The sequence below is a fragment of the Haplochromis burtoni genome, unplaced genomic scaffold (assembly GCF_018398535.1).
Source record: "Haplochromis burtoni strain Fernald_Lab_line unplaced genomic scaffold, NCSU_Asbu1 Contig_64, whole genome shotgun sequence".
In the NCBI taxonomy this organism is placed as follows: Eukaryota; Metazoa; Chordata; class Actinopteri; order Cichliformes; family Cichlidae; genus Haplochromis; species Haplochromis burtoni.
Window position 1 is genome coordinate 1289655 of NW_024582425.1, and position 23111 is coordinate 1312765.

At 38.6% G+C, this 23111-nt stretch overlaps 1 protein-coding gene across 11 annotated transcripts in view; it reads right to left on the reverse strand.

The window, feature by feature from the left end:
* The window catches only part of syngap1b (synaptic Ras GTPase activating protein 1b), a 175285-nt gene that overhangs the window by 47056 nt on the left and 105118 nt on the right, over window positions 1-23111 (reverse strand). For all 11 annotated transcript variants that reach the window (XM_042221318.1, XM_042221316.1, XM_005923696.3 and 8 more), the window contains one exon: window positions 3947-4038. In XM_042221318.1, coding sequence (XP_042077252.1) covers window positions 3947-4038 — 92 coding nt within the window. The remainder of the gene's footprint in view (window positions 1-3946; window positions 4039-23111) is intronic.

Genomic DNA, 23111 nt, shown 5'->3' on the forward strand with positions numbered 1-23111 from the left:
TTACAATTAGTAATCTGTTTCAAACCTTTTGAAAACAAAATATCTGTTTTCTCTGTTTTTAAACCATATATTGTAAATAAACTGTTTTTGGTCGAGACTGTTGGTAACGCAAACAAGCTAGTGAATGAAGTCCCCTTGGACGATTATATCACTTTTTAAAACATTTGTAGACTTCCTGATTTCACACCCTGTGTTTGCAGACCTCAGATGTTAACGTTACACTCATTCCTGTAATAGTAAATTTAAATGTCCCCAAATATGCATGAAATATCATTACATGCTTTTTCTTCCACTGTCCCCTGAAGACGCTTTGCCCATTCAGCTTTTAGGTGCATCCTGAAGTGCTATCATTTCTATACCTACAGCATAACGACATTACTCAGCGGGAGAATGACTGGAGGGAAATGACACCTTGTCATGTGGCATGAGTCATATGGCTTTGAAGCCTGTCTTGAGGATGTGACTAAAGACTTGGCTCCATCTGCTGGTTCCAACCTAATAGTCTGCATGACTAAATCTGATTTGATTAGCTGCTCCGTCTGACACGTTAAGTCTCAAAAAGTAGAAAGTCTTTAATTCAAAGAGTGAGAGAAAATCCCGAAAGCACAATAAAGCACAATAAAGAGAGCTAAGAGGAGGCCCGCGCTTTAGCTTCTGTGGCCGTGTTTGCTGTTCTGCACTTTGTTACTGGCTCAGCTTTGGGTTCATTCCAGGTTACTGGTGTCGTTTAGTGTTCCAGCTCATTTGCTGCTGTGCATGTTTAATAGCTGTGTGTAATTAGTTATTAATTTTTTAAAACACTAATTGTCAAACATGAAATGAAATTCTGTCTGAGTTGAAAAATATGCTCAAAATGGCGACTGATGTCTTAGCAGGAGATTTATTCTGATGCTTACTTTACCGTTAATGCTATTTTACACTTGTTACAGCTTGAGGATGATTGATGCTAAATTATATTAAATTACCCAATTTATCGGTTTTGTTAGTTTCCTGTACAACAATAAATGTAATAAGTCCACATTTTCTGCATCTCTAGAACAGATGTGGCAAGTTCAAAGTCAGCATGACCCATGGAGTCATGGAACACAGCAGCATTTAGAGAGAACAAGACAGACTGAACTAAACTGGAATTATCTGTTAAGCAGGCACTTGTCCCCAGGCTAAGTATGTTTTGCCTTAGGTAAGACGTTGCCGTGGGAAAGCATTCTTATACTGCCATTCTGTCACATGCTGCTGGCTTCACAGAGATGCACACAAGGTCTCCCATGGCATCTGTGCCTTGACATGACGGTCAGGGTAATTGTAGATGCTGAGAGGTAATGATCCTCTTCTAAAGAGGAACAAAGTTTGGAGGGGAAGCCGGAAAGCTGGAGTGGTGGTGGAACACCAGAAGAGGGTTGTGGCTTGTGTCCCATTTGCAACTTGATTTACTTGCTTTTTACTTTCACTTTCAGATGCTGGTTATTAGTGTTTAGGAAAAAAATGTGGCTTGAGTTAAATATGCTTAACCAGTGTGTTTAAATGTGACAGTAAAAAGGTTCAGAATTTGATGGTTCAGGAGAGAGAATGGTCTGGCCTTCAAGACTGACGCCAGGGATCAAAAGCCTCCTGTAAAGCAGTACTACCAGAGCTTTAATGAAAGACTGTCACGTGCTTGGCTGCACTTCTGATGAGCAGAATTTGTACTGATAAGAATTTGTGCCTATTTTTAAGGGATACAGTAACAGTTCTGCTAGATTTAACTGCAATAATGATTTTTTTTCCTCCAGGTTTCAAGTGACTTGCATTAAACAAAGTGTGAGTTAAAAATCAGAATGACCTTTTTTGTCACTGCTGAAAAGTTTTGTTTGAATCTTGTGTTTCCAATATGGCATTTATCCTGTCCCTCAGGACTGCTTATCACATCACACAGGATGAAATATTGATACAACAAACACTCATCTCAGCCACTATGAAAAAAATGATGAAATAGAAAAAAACTCTGATCAAGCCCAACTGAGCCTTTACATTTCCTGTAATGGACTATCTTGCTTCTGCAATTTCCAAGTCAGTAGCGGCTATTTTTCATACTGCAGCAGTGAATGGGCAGCAAATAGTTTCCTGTGATGGGAGGAAAACACATCCTGCCGTTCCCAGCTACAGTAACGGTGTGCAAACACCAGCAGAAATAATGGAAAAGGAGATGGGCAACATAGACTGCTGGCACAAACTTAATAAGACACCAGTCAATCCTCTAAGCCCCTTCGCGTTAACATTTGATACCTTGTGATTGAGTTTCTGTTGCCATTAATGAAACAAAAACAGATTATTTGTGCCCGCAGACAAAAAATGTTTCGTGTGTCAGCTGCCCGCTTCTTCTCTGACAGACATCGTGTCTGGTTTAAAAAGAGTCACGATGATCCCAGAAATAATAGTGACACAACCTTTTTATGCTGCTCATCTTCATTTGACTTTAATGAATCATAGCAGGCATCTGGTGCATTTTAGCCTATTTACTACGAGTCACATTTACTTTATATCACATTTGCAATGTTTCAGCTCTTTGAAAAACCAGAGCATTTTCTTCTTATTAGTGGATATAGTCTCAGACCCTTGGTACAGATGACATTTAGACTGAGTAGTGTATTTTATTGCAATCTAGTTTTTAAAAGTATTTAAAAAGCATTCTCTTCTCCTTGATCTCCTTGGCCTTTGCCTGCTGCAGTTTCTGGATTTATTCATTTAATGTTTACTAATTAATAACAGTTTTAGTTTTGTGAACTGCCTTTGTAGGTCGAATGCAATCTGGAATTTAAATGCATTCCTCTCAGTTTTTCTAAAGATAAACAAAGAACTTAAAAGCCCACATAAAATAACAGAAGCCATTATAAAAGCACAAACAGATTAAACATAAATGTAATGCTACAAATGAAATAACTCATTTAGAATGATTATTAGAAACATGATTCATTTTCTTATTTTTTTTTGTATTGCCTTCTTTTTTTGTATATTTTCATCCATTTATCATCCAGCAGTTTTTTTTCCTGCTGGGGAGTCTTGGCTTGTCTCATGCCCTGTAAAATATTCATGAAATTCAATTATTTTATATCCTTAACAATGCTCATGCAAACAAACAAATTAACAAATTGCTGTGCATGTCTTTTAAAATCTGATCTGTACTTAGGCTAATCTCTATTACCGCACAACGATGAAGTAACTTTGACAAACATTAATGCTGATGAATAGGTCCATTAAAGCATTAGTCAGACAATTGATTTTCATATTTTTGCAATAAGAATGGAGAATAATGCCCATCTGGAATGATGTGAATATAAATATAACATTAGACAAAATATATACCTTCAATTTCAAAATACTTAGTTAAAAGCTTTTAAACAAACTGGTGTTAAGCTTTTAAATGTGCGCCTGCTAACAATAACAGCAGCCTAATTGTGTGAACGTGTTTCTTTCATGCACATTCCTAGCTGTCGGGCCAAAAGCCGCCTGTATGAGTGTCGGTGTAGCATGCAAAAATAGCCAGTGTCTCTGCTTCAGCCATGTTTGTGTCACATACCTCAACAGGGGGCAGTGGTGCAATATATGCTCCTCCCGCCACTGGACTCGAACCGGCAGCCCTCCAGTCTCCGCCCCAGTACAAGAAGGGGGGGGAGGAGGAGGAGGCGGCAGGCGAGTGAGGCAGGGTGAAGGACAGGGAGGGGGAGAGGGGCAGCGAGCGGGGCAAGGGGGGCGTGCCGGAACCTTTCTTGAAGCCCTTTTGCTGCTGCGGCTGCTGCTGGCAAAAGGCGAGGGAGGGGGAGACGGCCAGGGAGAGAGGGTAAGGGTGAGGCGGGGTGCCGCTGGCCCGACGGCCACAGGTGTGCGGTGGACCCAGGGCGGGAGGAGGGAGGAGGGACAGCGAGAGGGATGGAGGCAGCGAGCGAGGCCGGGAACAGTGGGGGTTACTCACGGATTGTCGGAAGGGTTGAAGGGGGGCAGTGGGAGGGACCTCCATGCTGGGCTGCTTCCCGGTGGCTATGCTCTTCCGCCGGGCGCGATGATCTGCGAAAAGGAGAGGAGGTCATCGGGTAAGACACTATTATACATCCGTGGAAGGAAAACATCAATGGTAATATGAGGCCAGGACACAAAAATTGCAGTGCAGGACACAGGTAGAGCCAGAGGATGTGGACAAAGTAATGTGGAAATAAACAGCTGCGGGACAGCCGATATTGACATTCTGCCTGAAGGAACCAAAGAATATGAGAGCTCGATAGAGGTCAAAGGTGAGCGAGACAGAAATAAAACCATGCAAGGTCACACCCATTCACCAGCATCACTGCAGATTCTGCCGCTACACAGAAACTCTTATGCACTTTCATCTGTTGAGAGTGTGGGGGCTGACAAAGTGGAGAGATAGATTTTCTGTCTGGTTGTCAGCTGAGGCAAATGTTAACAGTCTGAATGTTGAGGGGAGGAACCGGGAGATGCATGGGTAGAGAGGCGCGAGCATTAAACAAACAAAACACTTATCGACTTCCGTCTCTGAGTCAGTACATAATGCAACAAATTGTCCAGTAAAGAAATAAAGTTCTGTCCTACACTTGATGGATGATGGAGAGAGTGTGAATGCACACAGAGAGGAGCAAAAACAAAACACAGGAGGCCAACTAACGGATCAAAAAAACAACAACAGAAAAAATTTTAAAAATTTACTCAAAAATTCACTGACTGTGAATTTAAAGTATTGCCTACTTTGATCTTTGTGTCTTTCACTTTTGTCCTCCAACCAAATGCTAATTCTATCTCTGTGTCTCTGCACCAAATGTCTGCACTCTCAATGGGACTTCACAGGATATAATTACATATACACAGTTTTAATTAATTGCTTTTTCCTACAAATCAATAAATTGTACATCCATAAGATACATGGAGGATTTTGTTAATTATGTACAAACCCTTTCTTCCAGTGGAAAAAGAAATGATTAAAACCTCATTTTTATTAAGCTTCGTGTGGCTTTCCAAAACTGAGATAATAGTTTACATTTTTAAACAGCTGTTTGTTGGTTTATATGTCAATAGGGCTGCCACAAACGATTATTATGATAGTCGACTAGTCACAGATTATTTTTGCAAGTAGTCAACAAATCAGATCATGGACATAAAACTACAGCTTATTGCACCAGCAGCATCTGCTCTTATATAACTATCATTAGCTTACAGCTTGAAGTGTTTAAGGTATGTGCTAACTGAACTTTGCAGATTATCTCGGTGGAGTTTAATAAACTTCGCCATCTGCTCCTCGCTCGCTAATACATAGCATGACACTGGAGAAAATTCTCGACCACCTCACACTTGTGTTTAATGAGTTTACTGTTTAACGTTTATTCAGCTGTGTGAAAGCTATAACTTTAATCTTAGCCAAACTGATTTACTCAAGAACAAATAAAACACTGAAAAAAGCCAAACAATAATATTTTTAAGTTATCTAAGTGACTTGTATATCATGTTTAACCTGAGTAGCAAAAGACCGCGGGGGGTTTGAAAACGATGTGCTGGGAGTTCGCTGTTCTCGCTGACCTCCCGGTGAGCTATTGAGCTAGTGGCTAACAGACGTTTCCGAAAACGTCGGCGCACTTTTGCAAATATGTGATGTCTTGATAAATCGATATTGCCTCGCCTGAAATTATCTTAAAAGTTTATTTTGTGACCAAGACAGAGTATTATTAAAACTAAGTAGCTGCCGAAAATGGAATTGGTTTGGCCGCGCTATGAATTCTGGGATAGTTTGGGCCATGGACACACCCGACTCTGGGGAAAAGGAGGACGCATTTATTGGCCGCATTTATTGGACGAGTCTTTGAATTTGGACAGCCTTCGATTGCTGTAATGTAATCGGCCTACAAATGCGGCCTCCGAAGGATGTAGCTCCTGAATTTCGACACAGCTACGATACCGCAGACTGCTTCATCTTCTTCTTTGGTGTTTAACGGCAGCTGGCATCCTTGCGTCTTTCAGGATCTTACTAAGCTTCAAACGACCCATCGACTATTAGTGACTATCAAAATCGTTGACGACTAATAGTCTTCGACGATTTTGATAGTTGATGTAATCGTGACTAGTCGACTAATCGTGGCAGCCCTATAGGCCAATAAAGATTTACAGGAAGAAATCTGCGACATAAGTAAATAAATAAAATCTCCTAAGAGTTAAAGAAGTGACAAGTATCTATATATAATAACATCAATGAATAAAAGACAGGTGAGAATATTGTAAGGATGTGTAGTACTCACTTATAATTCTGCCTTGAAATTTCTGTGCACTCATTTCTAATTTATACAATTTTGTTTACAACATACCACACAGCTGAATACTAGAAAAGTATATTTTTCAGTTGCATGAATGGAGGAAAAAAGCACCATTACAATATGCCAACTAACACATAGCAACTTTTGCTGCTCTAACAGCAGAAACCGGCTAACGATGGTTAGCTAAGTATCTTCATAAACTGTACCACAAGCTAAACCTTTCTAGCAACAGAAAAAAGAATGACTTCCTAACAAATTCAACACAGTTGTAGCGACCTTTCTGTGTTCACTAAGGTAGAGGCATGTTAGAGGCACAACAAGATTTGTTGCAATGCTAACATGCTTACCAGTTATCATCTTAGCTTATGCTAATTAACAGTAAACACAAAGTGCAGCAGAGGCTGTCATTAGTTTGGCAAATCTGATGGTGGTACAAAAGGAAAGCAGTCTCACTGTCTGTCTACATATAGGCTAAAACTGACGTGTACTTTTATCAGCCTTAATAGCTGCCATGTGCCTATTGACAAGTAGCCACCATTTATCTGTTGTGTCACATCAGTTCTTTGCTGAGTAAAAAAATATTGTAAGAAAGAGAAGAAAGACTTATGTGGAAAATAACAACCAGATCAAAACACCACTGATATCAGGACTAGCTGGAGGACAAATTATTTTCAATTTGATATGGCGATGAAGGCAAACAGTAAGGGGCGGGGATTAATCAATATATATTATATTGCCAAAAGTATTCACTTACTCATCCAAATCATCACTCTATGACTTCAGGTGTACACAATCAAGCACCTAGTCATGCAGACTGCTTCTACAAACATTTGTGACAGAACGGGTCATTCTCAGGTACCATGACGAGACGCATGGATTTCCTCCCTACTAAATATTCCACAGTCAACTGTTAGAAGTATTATAACAAAGGTGGAACAACAGCAACTCAGACGTGAAGTGAAAATAACAGAGCGTGGTCAGCAGATGCTGCACACAGATCCCCAACTTTTTGCAGCCTTAGTCACTATAGGCTTCCAAAAACTATGTGCAGAGAGCTTCATGGAATGAAGTTTTCATGGCTGAGCAGCTGGATCCAAGCCTTACATGACCAAGTGCAATGCAAAGGATGCAGTGGTATAAAGCTCGCTGCCACTGGACTCTAGAGCAGTGTTCTCTGGAGTAACAAATCATGCTTCTCCATCTGACAGTTAAATGGACAAGTCTGGGTTTGGCGATTGCTAGTTCAGCGGTACTTGTCTGACTGCATTGTGCTAAGTGTAGTTTTGTTTGGTGTGAAAGAACTTTACTGGCCTGCACAGAGTCCTAACCTAAACCCGATAGAATACCTATGGGATGAATTAGAGTGGAGAGTGTGAAGCAGGTGCTGTAGGTGCATAAATCATTTTAGCTCGTTTTTATCTGACATAGAATGAAACTTTCAGGAGATTTGGTAACTCAGGGGACCTTAAGCTGTGCCCACACTGGAAATGTTTCGCTTTGAAACTGACATCTGGTCACTTGCTGACATTCCAGGCTCTGGTTGCCAAGGTAACCTTCTAGGTCAAGTGTCAATCAATGTGACAGTCGGTAACCCCTTCAATCGCTTGTCTAGTAGCTAAGGAAGGTTTATTCCAGGTCCCGCCCACTTCCCGTTGGCAGCAGTTATTTCGCCCATAGTTGCTTGAAAAATCTAAAAATGTCAGTTTCAGTGGTTTTTGGTCACCATGGCACTGCAAATCACTTGCAATATAGACGCAGCTTAAGATTGGTTGGTCGACTCCTGACGATGAAAGTGCAGAGACAGAGATTGCAGATATTATGGTAATATTAGACATTACCATCTGCAGAGCCAAACCACTGAGATGGCTGAAAAAATTTAAATAAAATCCAGAGCCACGGTAAATATGTAGAGTTACCACAAGCTACCATGTTTCATCATTCTTGGAAAAGGATCACCATACCAAACCGGCTTAAATCATCACTTTTACTATCCCAAAAACTCATCAGGAAGATGCCTATGAAAGCCTACTTTAATCCTGTTTTAATCAGACATTCTTTGTCCAGTTTTTCCCTTTACTTTCAGCACGGCCCTCTGAAAAGACCTGCAACACGCTAAATGTGATGAATGTGATACAGGTAATAAATTGGTTATATGTGTTGAAATTTCTGATATTGTTTTCCTGTATTTCAGCCCGTCTCACATCTTTTCACATTGATCATGCTAGTATCTGTGCTCTTTCCTTGCTTTCTCCTTCTCTCAGCCTCTTCTGTCACACTCAGACACACACACGCCTCCTCTCTCCCACGCAGCTATTTTACATAATTCAAATAGTGCATTTACCCTGCTACCTCTCCTCAGCCCTTGATCTTTCTCTCTTTCTTTCACCTCCTTGCACCCTCTTGTTCCCTCCCCTTCAGATATGTGCATCATGTAGATGCCCTCCATTTTCTTCATACTTACCTTTATCTGGATTCCTCTTTTATCCTCATCGGCCCTCTGCTCTCATTCTCTGTCATTTACCTGTCCAAATGGCAATCCTTTCACTGTGAGCCTGCCCCTCTTTCTGCCTGCAGTGTTCTCCTACCCACACAAGGTGGGAAAAATAAATGACCATCACGGAGTTTGTCGGAAAACGCACCAAGATAACTTTCCCCCAAAATGTACACCTTCAAAATTTAACACCTGTAGGCTGGATGACAGGCAAGTGGAGGAGTCTTAAATCTGTCACAGAAGAAGAGAAAAATCTACAATAAAATGTGACACTTCTGACAGCTGATCATAATTATATAAAAAGTTATTTTGATGGTTATATAACAGCAAACCTTTTTTCAACTGAATAAAATGAAACTGGAGCTTTTACGGAGGCTAAAATGAATGAAAGAAAGTAAAGTTTTTTGGTATCTGGTTCTCCTTGATGAATTTAAAGATACTGAAACTATTCCAGGACGTGATCTACTTTAGCTTTCGCGATACTGAATGAGTTCATGAACTTGGAAAGAGTTCTTCAGCTATCTTGTGAAGGAGCCATGGCTCTCTCTCAGTATCACTCACAGTTTCTTAGGTGTTTGTTACTCTGCAAGAGGTGTTAATTATTGGAAATTATCAGGGGTGATGCCCTGTAAATCTGCAAGTTATACTATCAACATTTATGTATCACGACTGCGCCAAACGCAATTAAAAGATCGTAGAACAGGCAGCTTATTGATCCAATTCAGAATTTATCTTTTCCCAAACTAATTAGTGTAACCAGGAGGAGCAGACTGTGCAAATAAGAGAATGGTGATTTAGGATTCAACTGGCAGCAGTATTATGACAGCAAAAACAAAGTTTGGACTGTTTCTGTGGGTTTAGACAGTGAGATCACAAAAACAAGCAGCCTGTGAGTTGGTGTACTATCATAACCCTTAAAGTGTGTGTCTCTGTGTGTGTGTTTTAAGACATTTTGTCCTTTTGGTGCCAGTTTGGAGCCACACAGAGCATGTGTTTTATTACATCCTCCACTGAAGGGTTTTATTCAGGGCAGAAGTCTTTGTCTGCTTTTGGTAGCTGCAGCTGTCATTTTAACCCATGAGAACACCAGTTTTCTATGTTCTAAAGTTTATGTCTTGTGCTTACTGCTGCCGTCCTAACCAGTGATGTGGATCATCAGTGGAAAAACATCAAGTCTAATCTTGTTTTGTCAGCTGGATCAAATGCACCTTTTTAACTTTTGTGCTGGATCACTGTGCACAGATCAACGTCACAGTACATGCAACGGGATAAAACTCTCACATATGCAGTCTTATTTTATAACAATTAGCTAACTGCAAAACTGAGTGAGAAAAAGCTGATGAAATCACAGTCCAGAGTTACTCTCAGCTCCGGTAGCGATTGGTGTTAGCAAAGCAAACAGAACAACCAAAAATGATGCCAATGTAGAAGTGCAAAAATCCGTTCCAGAAATGGCCAAACGCTCCAAAGGCAACCCAATCGCCGTGTAAAATTAAACAACTTTAAGCAAAAATGAGCAGAGAAATAAAAACTGTTAAAATTAACTGATGGGTAGCTGCCATTTCACTTGTTCAGTGTTAATTTGTATTAATAGACACTGTAAAAATTGGATTCTAAGTTTGGGTTAATCTCTGCAAAATCAGTGAGCCAGTATATGACTGAGGACAGCACAAAAACATGCACACAAACACATGGTTCATGTTGGTTTTTATCTTTTCTCAAAGTTACCGATCGTGACATAGCCATTATTATTATTAACTAGCTGTACTTGTCAGGTTTTCTTTTTTGTGTGTGTAATGAACCACAGAAGTCTGGTAAGCAGTCTAACCAAAATTTATGAGCCATCTTATTAATGAAATTAACCAACCAGCACTAGTTTTACCCAATTCCCAGCTCTACAGTCTGTCTAAATATTCTTATGTCCAAAACAAACAAACCAACACAATGAGAGTAAAGGCTTCAAAAAAGTATGCAACAAATAAATGATGACATGATGACCATGTCAGTTTATCGTTTAGACCATATGTGAGACCATTTCATCTCTTGATGCCTGGTGTGTCTTGCAGCCATATGTGACTAAGGCTCTCTGGTATGATAAGATCTTTTTACCGAGCTACTACTGAGACTTGTCCCTATTTTTTACGTTAACTACGATGCTGTGATTTCACATCTTAAACTCTAAACTAGATCTAAATCTTTGTTTTGTTACATACTCAAAAAGTTTAACAAAAGCAAAAAAAAAAAAACCATAACCACTTGACAAGTTTAAAGCTGTAATAAGATATGAAATACCTTGGTTTTTATTATTAAAAAAGATCTCACTTGGAGCACTTCTCATTATATTAGAAAGTGCTGAGCAAAAATCCCATGTGCCATGCAAGCATTTACTTTCTATGTCCAAAGAGACTCCGGAGCAGTGTTGCGATTTAAATGCAGTTTGACCTCCAAAACATGATCTTTTTCCAGGCTTTCCCCAGTGTGAGCACTCTGTCTGCTTTTATTCTTATTTATACACACATACAGAAAAAATCTGAAGGGGGAATACTAATCCCTTTCTTGTAATTTGCAGAATTGGTCACAGAGGGCAGATTACAGCTGACTTATAGTACACAGTATATAAATCATGACTGCAATTTAAAGATGCCCCGGTCTGCAACACAATGCCTTAGAGAGGGTATAAGTAGCCAGTTTTAAAGTCCTGCTTGTTCATGTAGCAGGACACTACACTACAAGTGGTGGTAATCACATTAGCACACATACATGTATGTCTGCCAGCAAGCCTGCTCTCCAAATACCAAGAGTCCAACTTGCAATAAGTTAATAGCTAAGCAACCAGCATAAGCAAACTAGCGGATGCTAGAGGTGAGATGATCTAGAAACTTGACCCGATGTATTCAATCCTCACAGTTATGCAGCATGAAAGCTTGAGTGTGCAGTTTCTCTGTGCATTACAAAGAAAATGTTAACCCACAGAAACAACAATCCACTGTAAGAGGACAATATTTCATGGTGGGATTGACAAAAGACAAAATTGTCTTGTCATTTATTACTGATGTTTAATAATTTAATGATAATACTGTTAAAAACATGGAACTTACAAAATAGATTATTAAATTGTATATCTTTTTTTTTTTTAATCAACAACTTCAGTACATTTGTAAATCTTTGGCCTTCTGTTAGATGACTCTTGCAGCATCTTCATGCAAACATCCCAAATTGCTTTTTTACAGAATTGCAGAGCAGAGTGCTGTGAAATTTCTTATAAATATTGTGATTTTTTTCACCAATAACAGTTCATTTACTTTGGGCACATGATCGCACTACCACAGATGGCGTGGGGGCAGTGTCAGCAGTGGAAGAAAGATAAACACCTGTATGATGGATTTTAGCATGAAATGCTATTCTAATTGTTTTGTTTTTAGATACTAATTGTGTCTTATTATTTTATCAGTATATGTCTATACAACAAAAAAGAAGAAAAGAAATAAAACATGCAGTGGGTGCTGATGTCCCCATGTCGACATTAGTGTATATTCTGCTGGTAAAAGTTTGGAAAATGGCTTTGAACTTTCACAAAGAACTAAAAGCTTTCAAGTATTGTGTTCTTAACTGGTATGTGCACATAAAGATGCCAAAAAAGGGTAAGAAAAATCACTTTGTTATATACAAAATGTTATTATATCTGTGGCCTTTAAAAAGTTCAGCATGCCTGAAGCACAATGTTTTGTGCTTTCAAATGATGCATAGTTTGTCAAATACCTTAGAAAAATCACCACCAGAACTTTTATTCACTCGAGTCCTCTTTTATGTGTTTGGAGCACACATCTGGACTCACATTCACACCTACGAGGAATTTAGAATCACCAGTTAACCTAACCCCACAAACTGCATGTCTTTGGACTGTCGGAGGAAGCTGGAGCACCCGGAGGCTACCCACGCAAACGTAGACAGAACATGCAAATTACTAGCTGACTGGGTGATATGTTACATGGTGGCATTTGCAGGTGTGCATGTATATGCCAGTCAATCTGGGATTGCTTTTGATTTAAACCAGACAAAGCGGGCAAAAGGAACGTAAACGAATTAGATGGAACAACACGTGAAATAGTGTACAACCTGTAATGCGTGGTTATGTAGAAGAGGCTATATCTACTGTATCATACAATGCTACATCTCTACCCTACTACATTCACTAGTCAAACAAGTCAGTCATCTCCATTAATGTCCCAAACATTGCGTTTAACAGACAGCAGTAGCTTCCAGCTCTGAAAATTAGAATGCCTTAGACCTGCATTCTTCACTGTAGTCAGCAGGGCTGCAAATAGAAGAAAACAACCTTTAGAACTGATCAATGATTTAAAGAAACATTTCCCTGATAGGGTTGTGGTTTCATACTTTAGATATAGCCTTTTTTCTAATTATTGTAATATTGAGGTTATTTATCAGGGACATATTTAAGACAGAATAGAAATTACAATAAAAACTAAATACTTTGTAAATACAGTTGGCTCGCATATGTGCAAATATTACAAGTCTCAAAAAACATTAGTACCAAAACTTCATCAGGTACAGTACCAGATTACATTTCTTATTGTTAAAGGTTTAGTTTTTTTAAATTTCAGTTAACTAATGATTCTTTTCACATCTAGTTTATTTATTTACTTATTTAGGTTTAATAAACTCTAATGATCAATGCTTAGATTGAAGCCTCAGTTCACAAACCAATGGATGACTTCACGTTTCCATCTTTTATCTACAGTTTCTGTTCTCCACTCCATCTCAACACAACTTGAAGACAGTAGGTACTCCTATTTGGTGCTACTTAGCAAGTGTGATTTACAAGTTATTACCAAATAAAATTCTCAAGGGAGCTAAACACTAATACTGGCACTAATAGTTACAGATTTACATCATATTTGTTCACATGCCCGACCACAGTCCCAGCAGAAAAGACCATAGGACAAGAACAACTACATGTCCCTGGTATTTGCAGTTTGTGCATCCGTAGGTGGTACAGTCCAAGGAAGCAATTCTGAGGAAAAGTATGACCTGCTGTACATTGCAGAAGTTGCATAGTTGGATACCTCCTATATTTTTACATAGCTCAGGATTTACTCCAAATGCTACATTATCTATCATTTGGTGAGAATGGGTGCAAAGAGATTTTTCATTTTGGAAATTGTCCTCTCCAACCTGAATACAGACCAAAATTCACTTCTCAAAAAGAATACACTCTCACTGACCCTTTTTTACTTTCAGCATGCACGGAGTGGAGAAATGTAGGTGGCGGTGCATGCAAAGACTCATTTAGAGTCCGTATATAAATCGATCCACAGACTTTATGCAAATGATGAGGAAGGATGTGAGATGGGAGAGGCTAGCAGAGCGTATTAAGCAGTGATTAATTTAAAACCAAAACAGGTGGCCTGGTCATCGTCTTTCCTGTCATATTAGCACACTTGCATTTTCACCTTATCAGCTGTCTAAATTTATCAAAGCTATTCAGCACAGAGTATTAACAAAAAGCATCGGTGTGGATGAAAAAAGTCTGGATAGGTCCATTTAAATCTGTTTCTCACCATTTGTCACTCTGTTTTCAATCCCAATGAAAGCTCTGTGTTTTGTTGCCAAGGCAACGTTATTTTTTCCTGAAGTACCTTACATTTTAGTTTCAGACATACAGTACTCTACAGCAAAAGCTGAGAACTGAGGAGGTGTTTGGATATTACAGCCACACAAAACACACACACACACACACACACACACACACACACACACACACACACACACACACACACACACACACACACAAATCCATACGTACATAGCAAATACTGTATTAAGCAGCCTGGAAAATTACTCAAAAGCTTCATTAGTTCTGGAATCACTCATGATTAATGCAATGTGCTGTTTGATTAAGAGCAGCCTTGAAATGGAAAGCGTGAAGAAATCTGGAGAACTGTTTTGATTTGCTTGTTGGTCTATTTTAAAATGCTATTATGTAACTGTTGTTGAAAGATAATGTAAAGGCTTGAAAAGCAGGCTGGCTCAGGCATCGTCATGTCACTGGGGGGTCTAGCTGGGGTCGTGAGGCTGTTGTTAGATGTGCCTGTCTCTGTTATTTAGCTGCTCAATAAATCATCCGTGTGCATAAATAACATTGTTCAAAGTTTCCCACTCTAACTATTACTGGGCTGAAATCTTGGTTTTGAACAGTAGGCCAGATTCATTAGTACTCTAATACATGATGAAAATAAAAATGGAACACCTTACCTTTTGTGGAATGAATCACACAATATTGAAAGAGCTTACATCTATTTTTTTTTAAATGCAACAGAAAAAAAGAAGAACAACAAAGATGAAAGTTTTGTAATCACTCTTCATCTGCCAGTAAGTTCACAAAATGATGATTAATAAGTCTACCGTGTACCAATATGCTGCTTGCTACAAAATGAGCTCTCGGGTGTAAAATATATAGATGTCAGACTACAGACTGTATAAAAAAGATGGACATAGACAACACGGTAACCCCTTACTTGTGCACTACTGTTTTGAAGTTTCAAGGTTGGCATTTGGCTGCTGCTATTTTGGGGTTGTTTTTTTTTTTGGGAGCCAAGAGTGACCAGAAGGTGAAGTTATCATTTTTCCACTAACTTAGGCTAGACTGTAAAACTGTGCAGCCTAGCCTAAGTTAAAGAAAAACTCTTAATCTAACTTACATCCATAAATTGGTGCCTTAATCTTAACTATGATGAACGCCATTAGCAGAGGGTAGATCGTGTGTGCGGTTAGTCCAAAGTCCCACTAGCTATGGCATCCAATTTTAAAAAGTTACAGAGTACATTTGAGCGTGACAGTACTTTCACTTTTAATTTGTTTCATTTGCACAAACACAGGACTCAAAGGTAGATCCGGCCTCCATACATCTATAGGTTTTCTGTTTCAAAATAAGTCTGTACATGTTATTAGATATGTTTTAAAATTAAGTAAACATTTTTCGTTTACTTACGTTATATAATTTCATCTATTCCATTTCTTCCATTTATCAAATTCAATGTAACAGCTGGACTGGAGCCTAACTTAGCAGACATAGGAAAGGGTACATCCTGGACAGATCACCATTTATTGTAGGACTGGTAATTGTTGTTTCAATATTATTTTTATGTTATCATTATTAAAAGAAGAATTATTAGACATAAGTATTACTTAACAAATCAACATTACATATAAGAGTCACCTAAGGTCCTAATATATTTTACAGGATGGTGAGAATTGTTTTTTTCTCGGCTGTATTGTTAAGGTCACCAACCCCTGAATTAACTAAACAACAAATCATATAGTTTTTCAAATGAATAAATTGGGAGTGATCAAAAATGAACACCAACATCACTAGAACATCTGAGCGGTCCACTTCAGTAATTAAAATTAACAAATGTGACCCCTGCAGTAAGCAGATAGCTAATGGTTATTTTTAACCTCTAATTACACCCAACTTTCCCTCACTGTGGCTCAGTCATGCAAAACTTCAAGCTTTAATACAACTAACATGAATAAATAATACACATTTTAAATTTAACATAATATATGGAGGGGTTCACCGCCTTTCACACTTGTTATGAAGGAGTAATTAGTTATAAAGTTCTTAAAAAAGAATACAGCTTAGTGCAAAAAACAAACATGTTTTTACTGTAAAATTTTTACATGGGAGTCTATGGGGACTGACTCACTACTGGGGCCAGCCTCAAGTGCCATTGCCAAATACAAATATATGCGATTTAAGAAGTTTTAAAATGCATGAAGTCAATGAGTAATAGTGTTAAAATAATCATGATTATGATTTCTACCATAATCCAGCGGCCCTAGTTACAATGCAGCTCACTTTAAAAGCACATTTCTCTCACCGAGAGTACATTACGCTGCGTTAATGAGCTTTGGACATATTTTTGGGCAGAGTCAGGCAAGTGGTTTCTCCCCACAGCCAGCTTGTGCTCCATAGATGTTGTCCAGACGTGAGACTGGTAGTGATCTCTTCAGCTCCCTTTCTTTGCGAAAATATGAATCCTTTAATAATAGATACAAAAATCAGAAAGGTGTTCAGCGTTTTTTGATCATCATATATCAATCATCCATAGTGTATCAGAAAAAACACTCAACATAACATTTCATATCAATTGACTAGTGGATTTAGATTTAGATGGATTTAGTGTGTGTACAGAGATCACAACACCATACAAATCACGTACAGTTCAGTGCGGCACAGGCACGAATGTTCACTTGCTGAAAAATCCAGCTCGTTGGTTCACATGTAAGCCATGTGCTAGGCAACATGAGAAATGCTGCGCTTGTTCATTGTGAATGTAAATCTGATGTCAAGCTGAAAGCTGAAGAGGGAATGTGTGGGTGGCAATCGCTTCCAGCTTAGACCCTCTGAGAGAAGTGAGAGAGACAGAGTTAAAAGAGTGGGAGGGAGGGATGTAGACACACATGAGTAAGAGGTTGGTTTTTTTTTTAAAAAAAAAAAGGAAAAGGAACTGTGAGTGTGTGTGTGTGGGCGGTAGTGGTAAGTGTTCGTGTAGGAGTAGCAGGGACAGCGCAAGAGCAAGACTATATGGAGTGAAGAGAGGATGACAGAAAGAGAGAGAGGCGAACAGAGGGAAAAAGGAAAAGAGCGAAATGGAGGAAATGCATCTGGGGGAGCGGTAACAAGAGAGGGAGGGAGGGAGGGCTGAGAGTTGCACTAAGGAAGGGGGGGTTGGATGGAGAGAGGGAGGGAGCACAAGAGCCAGAGATGGAGGCTGGAGAGGGAGTGGGTGTCTTAATAGCGCTGAAACGCTCAGGGCTTTTTGTATGTTTGCTTTTGTTATGATAGAAAGCTGGTTGGCTCCCTGTTTGCTTTTGATCCATGAACTGTGACTACAAATGCAAGGCAGTCTCTTCTGTACTTAGAGTAGAATGTACAGCAGCTACATGTGGGACCCTCATTACATAATTTAACGTATAAACGCTGTCATCGAGAGGCCAGTGGGTAAAGGAAGGCACTAGCACCGCAATGGGTTCGGTCCCTGCAATTACTATATTTGGATCAGTTGGTCGCTTGCAGCGCTGATGAAAACCTGCAGTGGCTTTTCAATCCTAAAGCTGAAAAGAGCTACATGTGTGCAGATGGCGAGTGACAGAGGCACAGAGACAGATTTTGATCCCTTATACAGAAGCAGCAGGGACACAGCAGCGTTTCTCTGCAAACGCTGACCTCGCTGACAATGTCCACTCTGCTTTCAAAATTACCAAATGGGTACAGCTACACTATGTGTGTACGATGCATGTGACTTTTAGAGTCCTGCAGTCAGCAGTGTCAGGATCGATTCGCTGAGGTGTCACATACCTTGGTCTACAGTGTTTTTGAGGGTGATGGGAACAGCTGCAAGTGACAATTATTGTAATAATGAATTAGTCTGTGACTTATTGCATGATTAGCTGACAAAACCCTCAAAACCAAACAATATGTAATTCGCAATATACCACATCAAACAAGGAAAAATTGTCAATTCATGAAGTCTGATGAAGTCGGATATAAAATTAAAAGATGAAAAATGAAAAGACTGATCAAATAGCAATATCACTGTCTGAGAGGCTGCAGAGCGTTTGGTTTGGTTCATACACAAGTACTTTGTTAGTGCAGGGCGGTACACCAATTTTAACTTTTGTGGACACTTTTCAGCTAGTTTTGATACATTATGGAGATATCATATTATAATACAATTTGTGAATATACACCCTTCTCACTTGTACTTTGAGTCAACTGGTGCAAAAAAAATTATTGCAAGATAAACATTTATTATTCACGAGTTTTTTTAAACAGTACAAAACATCACGGCACACAAAATCTGTGAAACAAAAAGTATTTCTAACAGTAATAACTGCACATTTGCAAAATTACCAAAATTACCATCACCAAACTGCATGCTGGGTAACAGTCTGTTAACAGCTGGAGGGTTTTTTGCCACACTGAAACACAGTGAAAACAGATGGAAGATGAAGAAAAGAGAGCTGTGTCTACTGTTTGGAAGTTTTGGGATTTAAAAAAAAAAGACTGGTTTTATTTTCTGTATCTTTCCTGACTTTCACTGTGGGTGGAGCTACACATAACAACAGAGAACCAGAAGAGGGAAAGATGGTTCGTTAATCAAGGCTAACAGATGTTCCTAAATGATGACCGAACAATTTGTGACAAAGAGTTTGAAGGAACGAGTCCAAATTATGTTTGTCTCCAAAGCTGCGCCTCACAGCTCTGCTGTGGAATCATCAACACTCACAAGCCAACAAACAACAGTGGTGACAAGTGGATTGTCATCTGCACTGACTCCCAGTGCTAAATGTTCAAGTTTTGGGCCATTGTAAAGCAATGCACAACCCAAAATTGTGATTTTTGGGTAAAAAGTAAATAAAAACAGAATGCAATGGTTTGCAAAAGCATATGAAATTTTGAGACATTTTACTATTTCACTGAATACATGGTAGCAACACATCTCAAAAAAGTAAGTGTTACTACAAAGAAAGAGCTGGAGCAGCTTTTTATAATTAATTAGGTTAACTGGCAACAGGTCAGTAACATTCATCTCAGAGAGGCAGCACAGAAGACCACCACTCTGCAAACACTACACGTTGTAGAACAATTTCAGAACAATTTTCCTCAACATAAAAATTTCAAAAACTTTGAATATTTCATCATCTAAAGTACATAATATCAATGGATTCAGGGAATCTGAAGAAATCTCTGTACAGAAGGGACAAGGCCAGAAATCAGTATTTTTTCTTCAGGCCCTCAGGCGGCACTGCATTAAAAAAAGGCATAATTCTGTCTTTGAAATCACAGCATGGACTCAGGAACATGATCCAGAATGCTTATTTTGATAGTTGATTAACCTGCCAAATTTTTCTTCGATTAGTCGATTAGTTAAAGATTATTTGAGTAACTCAAATCTCCGCGTCTTGTGTTGGCAAACCTCCTGTTCTAGGCTCCAATACCTCACCTGCTTAAGTCTGCACACCTGTAATTATCACCCTGTTGTCTTGTCCCACAGCAAATAAAAAAATGACCCAAGAAACATATGAAATAATAAAAATCAAAATAATAATTTTATTTTCCAAGTTTCCAAAGTTTAGAGATGATTAAGTTCATGAATTCAGTTTAACTGATTATATATATATAATTAATTACTGATCTGGTCCAACCCATAGATCAACTACCTAACTTTCGGTGGAAGAGGTTTAAATACTTGTGCACTGCAGTAGTGCTGTCATGGAAGGACTCCGCTTTGCACAGTCTGCATTTAACTTTGCTTTCTGTAAAATGCTTTCACATTTTCTAAAATCTTATATTTTCCATCTCTGATTGATCTCTGCATTCCCACATGGAAAAGATATATATAAATCTAAATAAAGTTTGTATCTGTCTTGTGTGAAACTTGTATGAAAAGCATATAAGAGTGAAAACAGATATAAGATCCCTTGAAAAATTATATAATGAAACTTGTATGTTTTGGATACTTACTAAAACAATATATGAAAGTAATGAGAAAGTGGCCACTTTCATGAGTAATCACATATAAGTTTTTACTATTTCTTTTCCATATGGGTTAGTGCTTACTGAACTTGCAGCTTGCAGATCTGGGAAGGCGTCATCATTGCAGGTTTGTAAGGTTTTAGAGCAGGATATGCTTCCATTCAGACAATGCCTTTTTGAGGGAAAGCCTTGCTTATTTCAGCAAGACAATATGAAACAGCATACTGCAACACACAGCATGGGTTTGTAGTAGATGAGTCCCGAACTGGCCTTTCACCAACTAAATGGATTTGGCATGAAACAAAAGATATACCAAATAATACCCAGGGAGTATAAATTATGGGGACAAAAGCTTTGGGACAAATCACTAAACTTCTAAAATGATTTGTTGATGGATTTGATTGGTGGTTCTTTACGTGCAGCTGTTATGCCTCAGTGATCACTGAAATTAAAGTTATGTCTCTCTCCCTAATCACTGAAAAAATGGGCCTTCAAATATCTGCCTGGATCAAATAGCAGTCAAACTGCAAGACTTCCTTCAGTAAGGGATTTATTCTTGTTGGACTTAATCATCTCATACTTGGTCAGAACACATTCTAAGCACATTTTAAGCACATGGAGCGTACTGCTCCAGATGAGGGAGAATGATGACTAATAAAAATCTGCAGATGAGTGTGTATAATCACATTAACATCCAACTGTAAGCCAAGAGTTTAAGACTTTTCTGGTGTTCTTAAAATTTTCTTTTGCTTAGGTTTAGGCAAACATCTCCTTACTTAATATACCTCACAACAGTGACAGGATCAGCAGGGCACATTTCATGTTTAGGAGCTTAAATCAAGTTTCCTGAAAATGAAATGAGTTGGCTTGAAAAATGAAAAATGTTTATAGTCTAGGACTAGAGTTAATCCAAAAGCTAACTATCTTGCACTATCAATAATTAGGCAAAACATATGCAAAACATTGCATTGGCCATTAAATTTAGATGCATGTGATAAGTTGAGCCATCTATTCAGACTTTTTGCCACGACTATACCAAAACACTATTACCTACGGAAGCCCGTTTCCGCCACAAAAAAATAAAAATAAATAAATAAGTATCCATAACTCGAAATTTCGAGTTAATAACTCAAGATTAGCTCTGCCAATCAGTAATCTACATGAATAAGGTCACTTTCTTGTTACCTGGAAGCAAACGGCGCAGAGGAATGCACACTCAAAACCAGATCGCAACAAATTGGGGCTTTCGCGAGTACGTTTGCCGATAGTAACGCCTGAATGTGATTCAGCTAACAACACAAGGATTTCATCATTTTTGAAGCCACGCTGAAAATAATCAGCAACCTGTGCATTCATGACTGGATGTAATACCGGTAGCTTAGCTGTAGCATTTGTACCTGAGGGTTTCAGCTTCCCGGTAACAAGGAAATGATGTCATCCACGTAGATTACTGATTGGCAGTGCTAACTCGAAATTTCAACTTATTAACTCAAACTTTTGAGAAAAGTAAGTCGAAATTTTGAGTTAATAAGTTGAAATTTTGAGAAAATAACTCAAAATTTTGAGTTGTGGATCCTTTTTTTTTGTGGCAGAAACAGGCTTCCATAATTACCTCTCATTTGTAACCAAAATCGCTCATAATTATATGGCCAATAAAGGACTTTGTTACATAAGCATACTGTAAGTAACGTCTCTGCAGTTGCTGAATTGGCTGACGGTCTCATCTCTCATTTTGGGAGGACAGTTTTGACAAATAACAGGGACAATTCTAAAAATTAAATGCAGCTCGCTTGTCACAAGGAGTACTCAGTTTATGAAAACACTTGACCTCTGTGGCTCAGCTCAGAATTTTATTAATGTTGGGCTTAACTTCTATTTATCAGAGCACTTGTGTCATAAACAGAAGTAGAGTCTGAAAGATGTTGGCATTTATAAGAAGGGAGGGGTGTAACGCTGCTTTTAGGCAGTATTAGCAGAATAGAAAGAGAAGAAAAGTCTCCTGTTATTCCAACTTTGCAGCAAAAACACATTATTCCATGACTGTAGTTGCACCACATTAATATATACATTTAATTTGAAAGTATCATTTATTTTCCTGCATATTATTGACACTTTTGGGGTTTTAGTTTTTAAAAAAAAAAAAAAATACATACAGATGAAGATACATATAACTAGAAGCCTCTAGTCTTTAACATATAGGCCATAAAGAAGTGCCCTGAAACCTGCATTAATCCAAATGTCCAGCACACTGTGTCTACTTCTTGATTTATAACCTTGCTAAAAAAAAGAAAGAAAGGAAGAAAAACTGAAGAGTTTTTTTTCTCCAGTCACTCGTTTCAAATCTTATTCAGTGCAGCATTAATGTATTCTCTACATTACAGTCCCACTTACAATAAAAGAGATGATAAGCAACTCTCTGCTTTAGGAAGTGATTACCAATTTGCTGCTATATAGGCAAATTCATTTTTGGGAGATATTGAAAACTTTGTGTAAACAGTTTATGCAGACAGACTCCGCACACACTCGCTCAGAGCAAAACGTTTTTAAGGGACCTAATTTAGGTAATCTGATGACGGTTGACACCACTTATAGCATTTAACTGAACAAACAAGTAAGGATAACATATAGTATATCTTATATGTTGTTGCTATGACGATAATTGCAGCAAAGCCATCCCTCCAAACAAGGCAGTGAAGCCTTGACGATTGAAGCAATGCATACATGTATACCCTGCTTCAGGGTGCACATCCTGTGAGTTGGTGTTGGAGAAGAG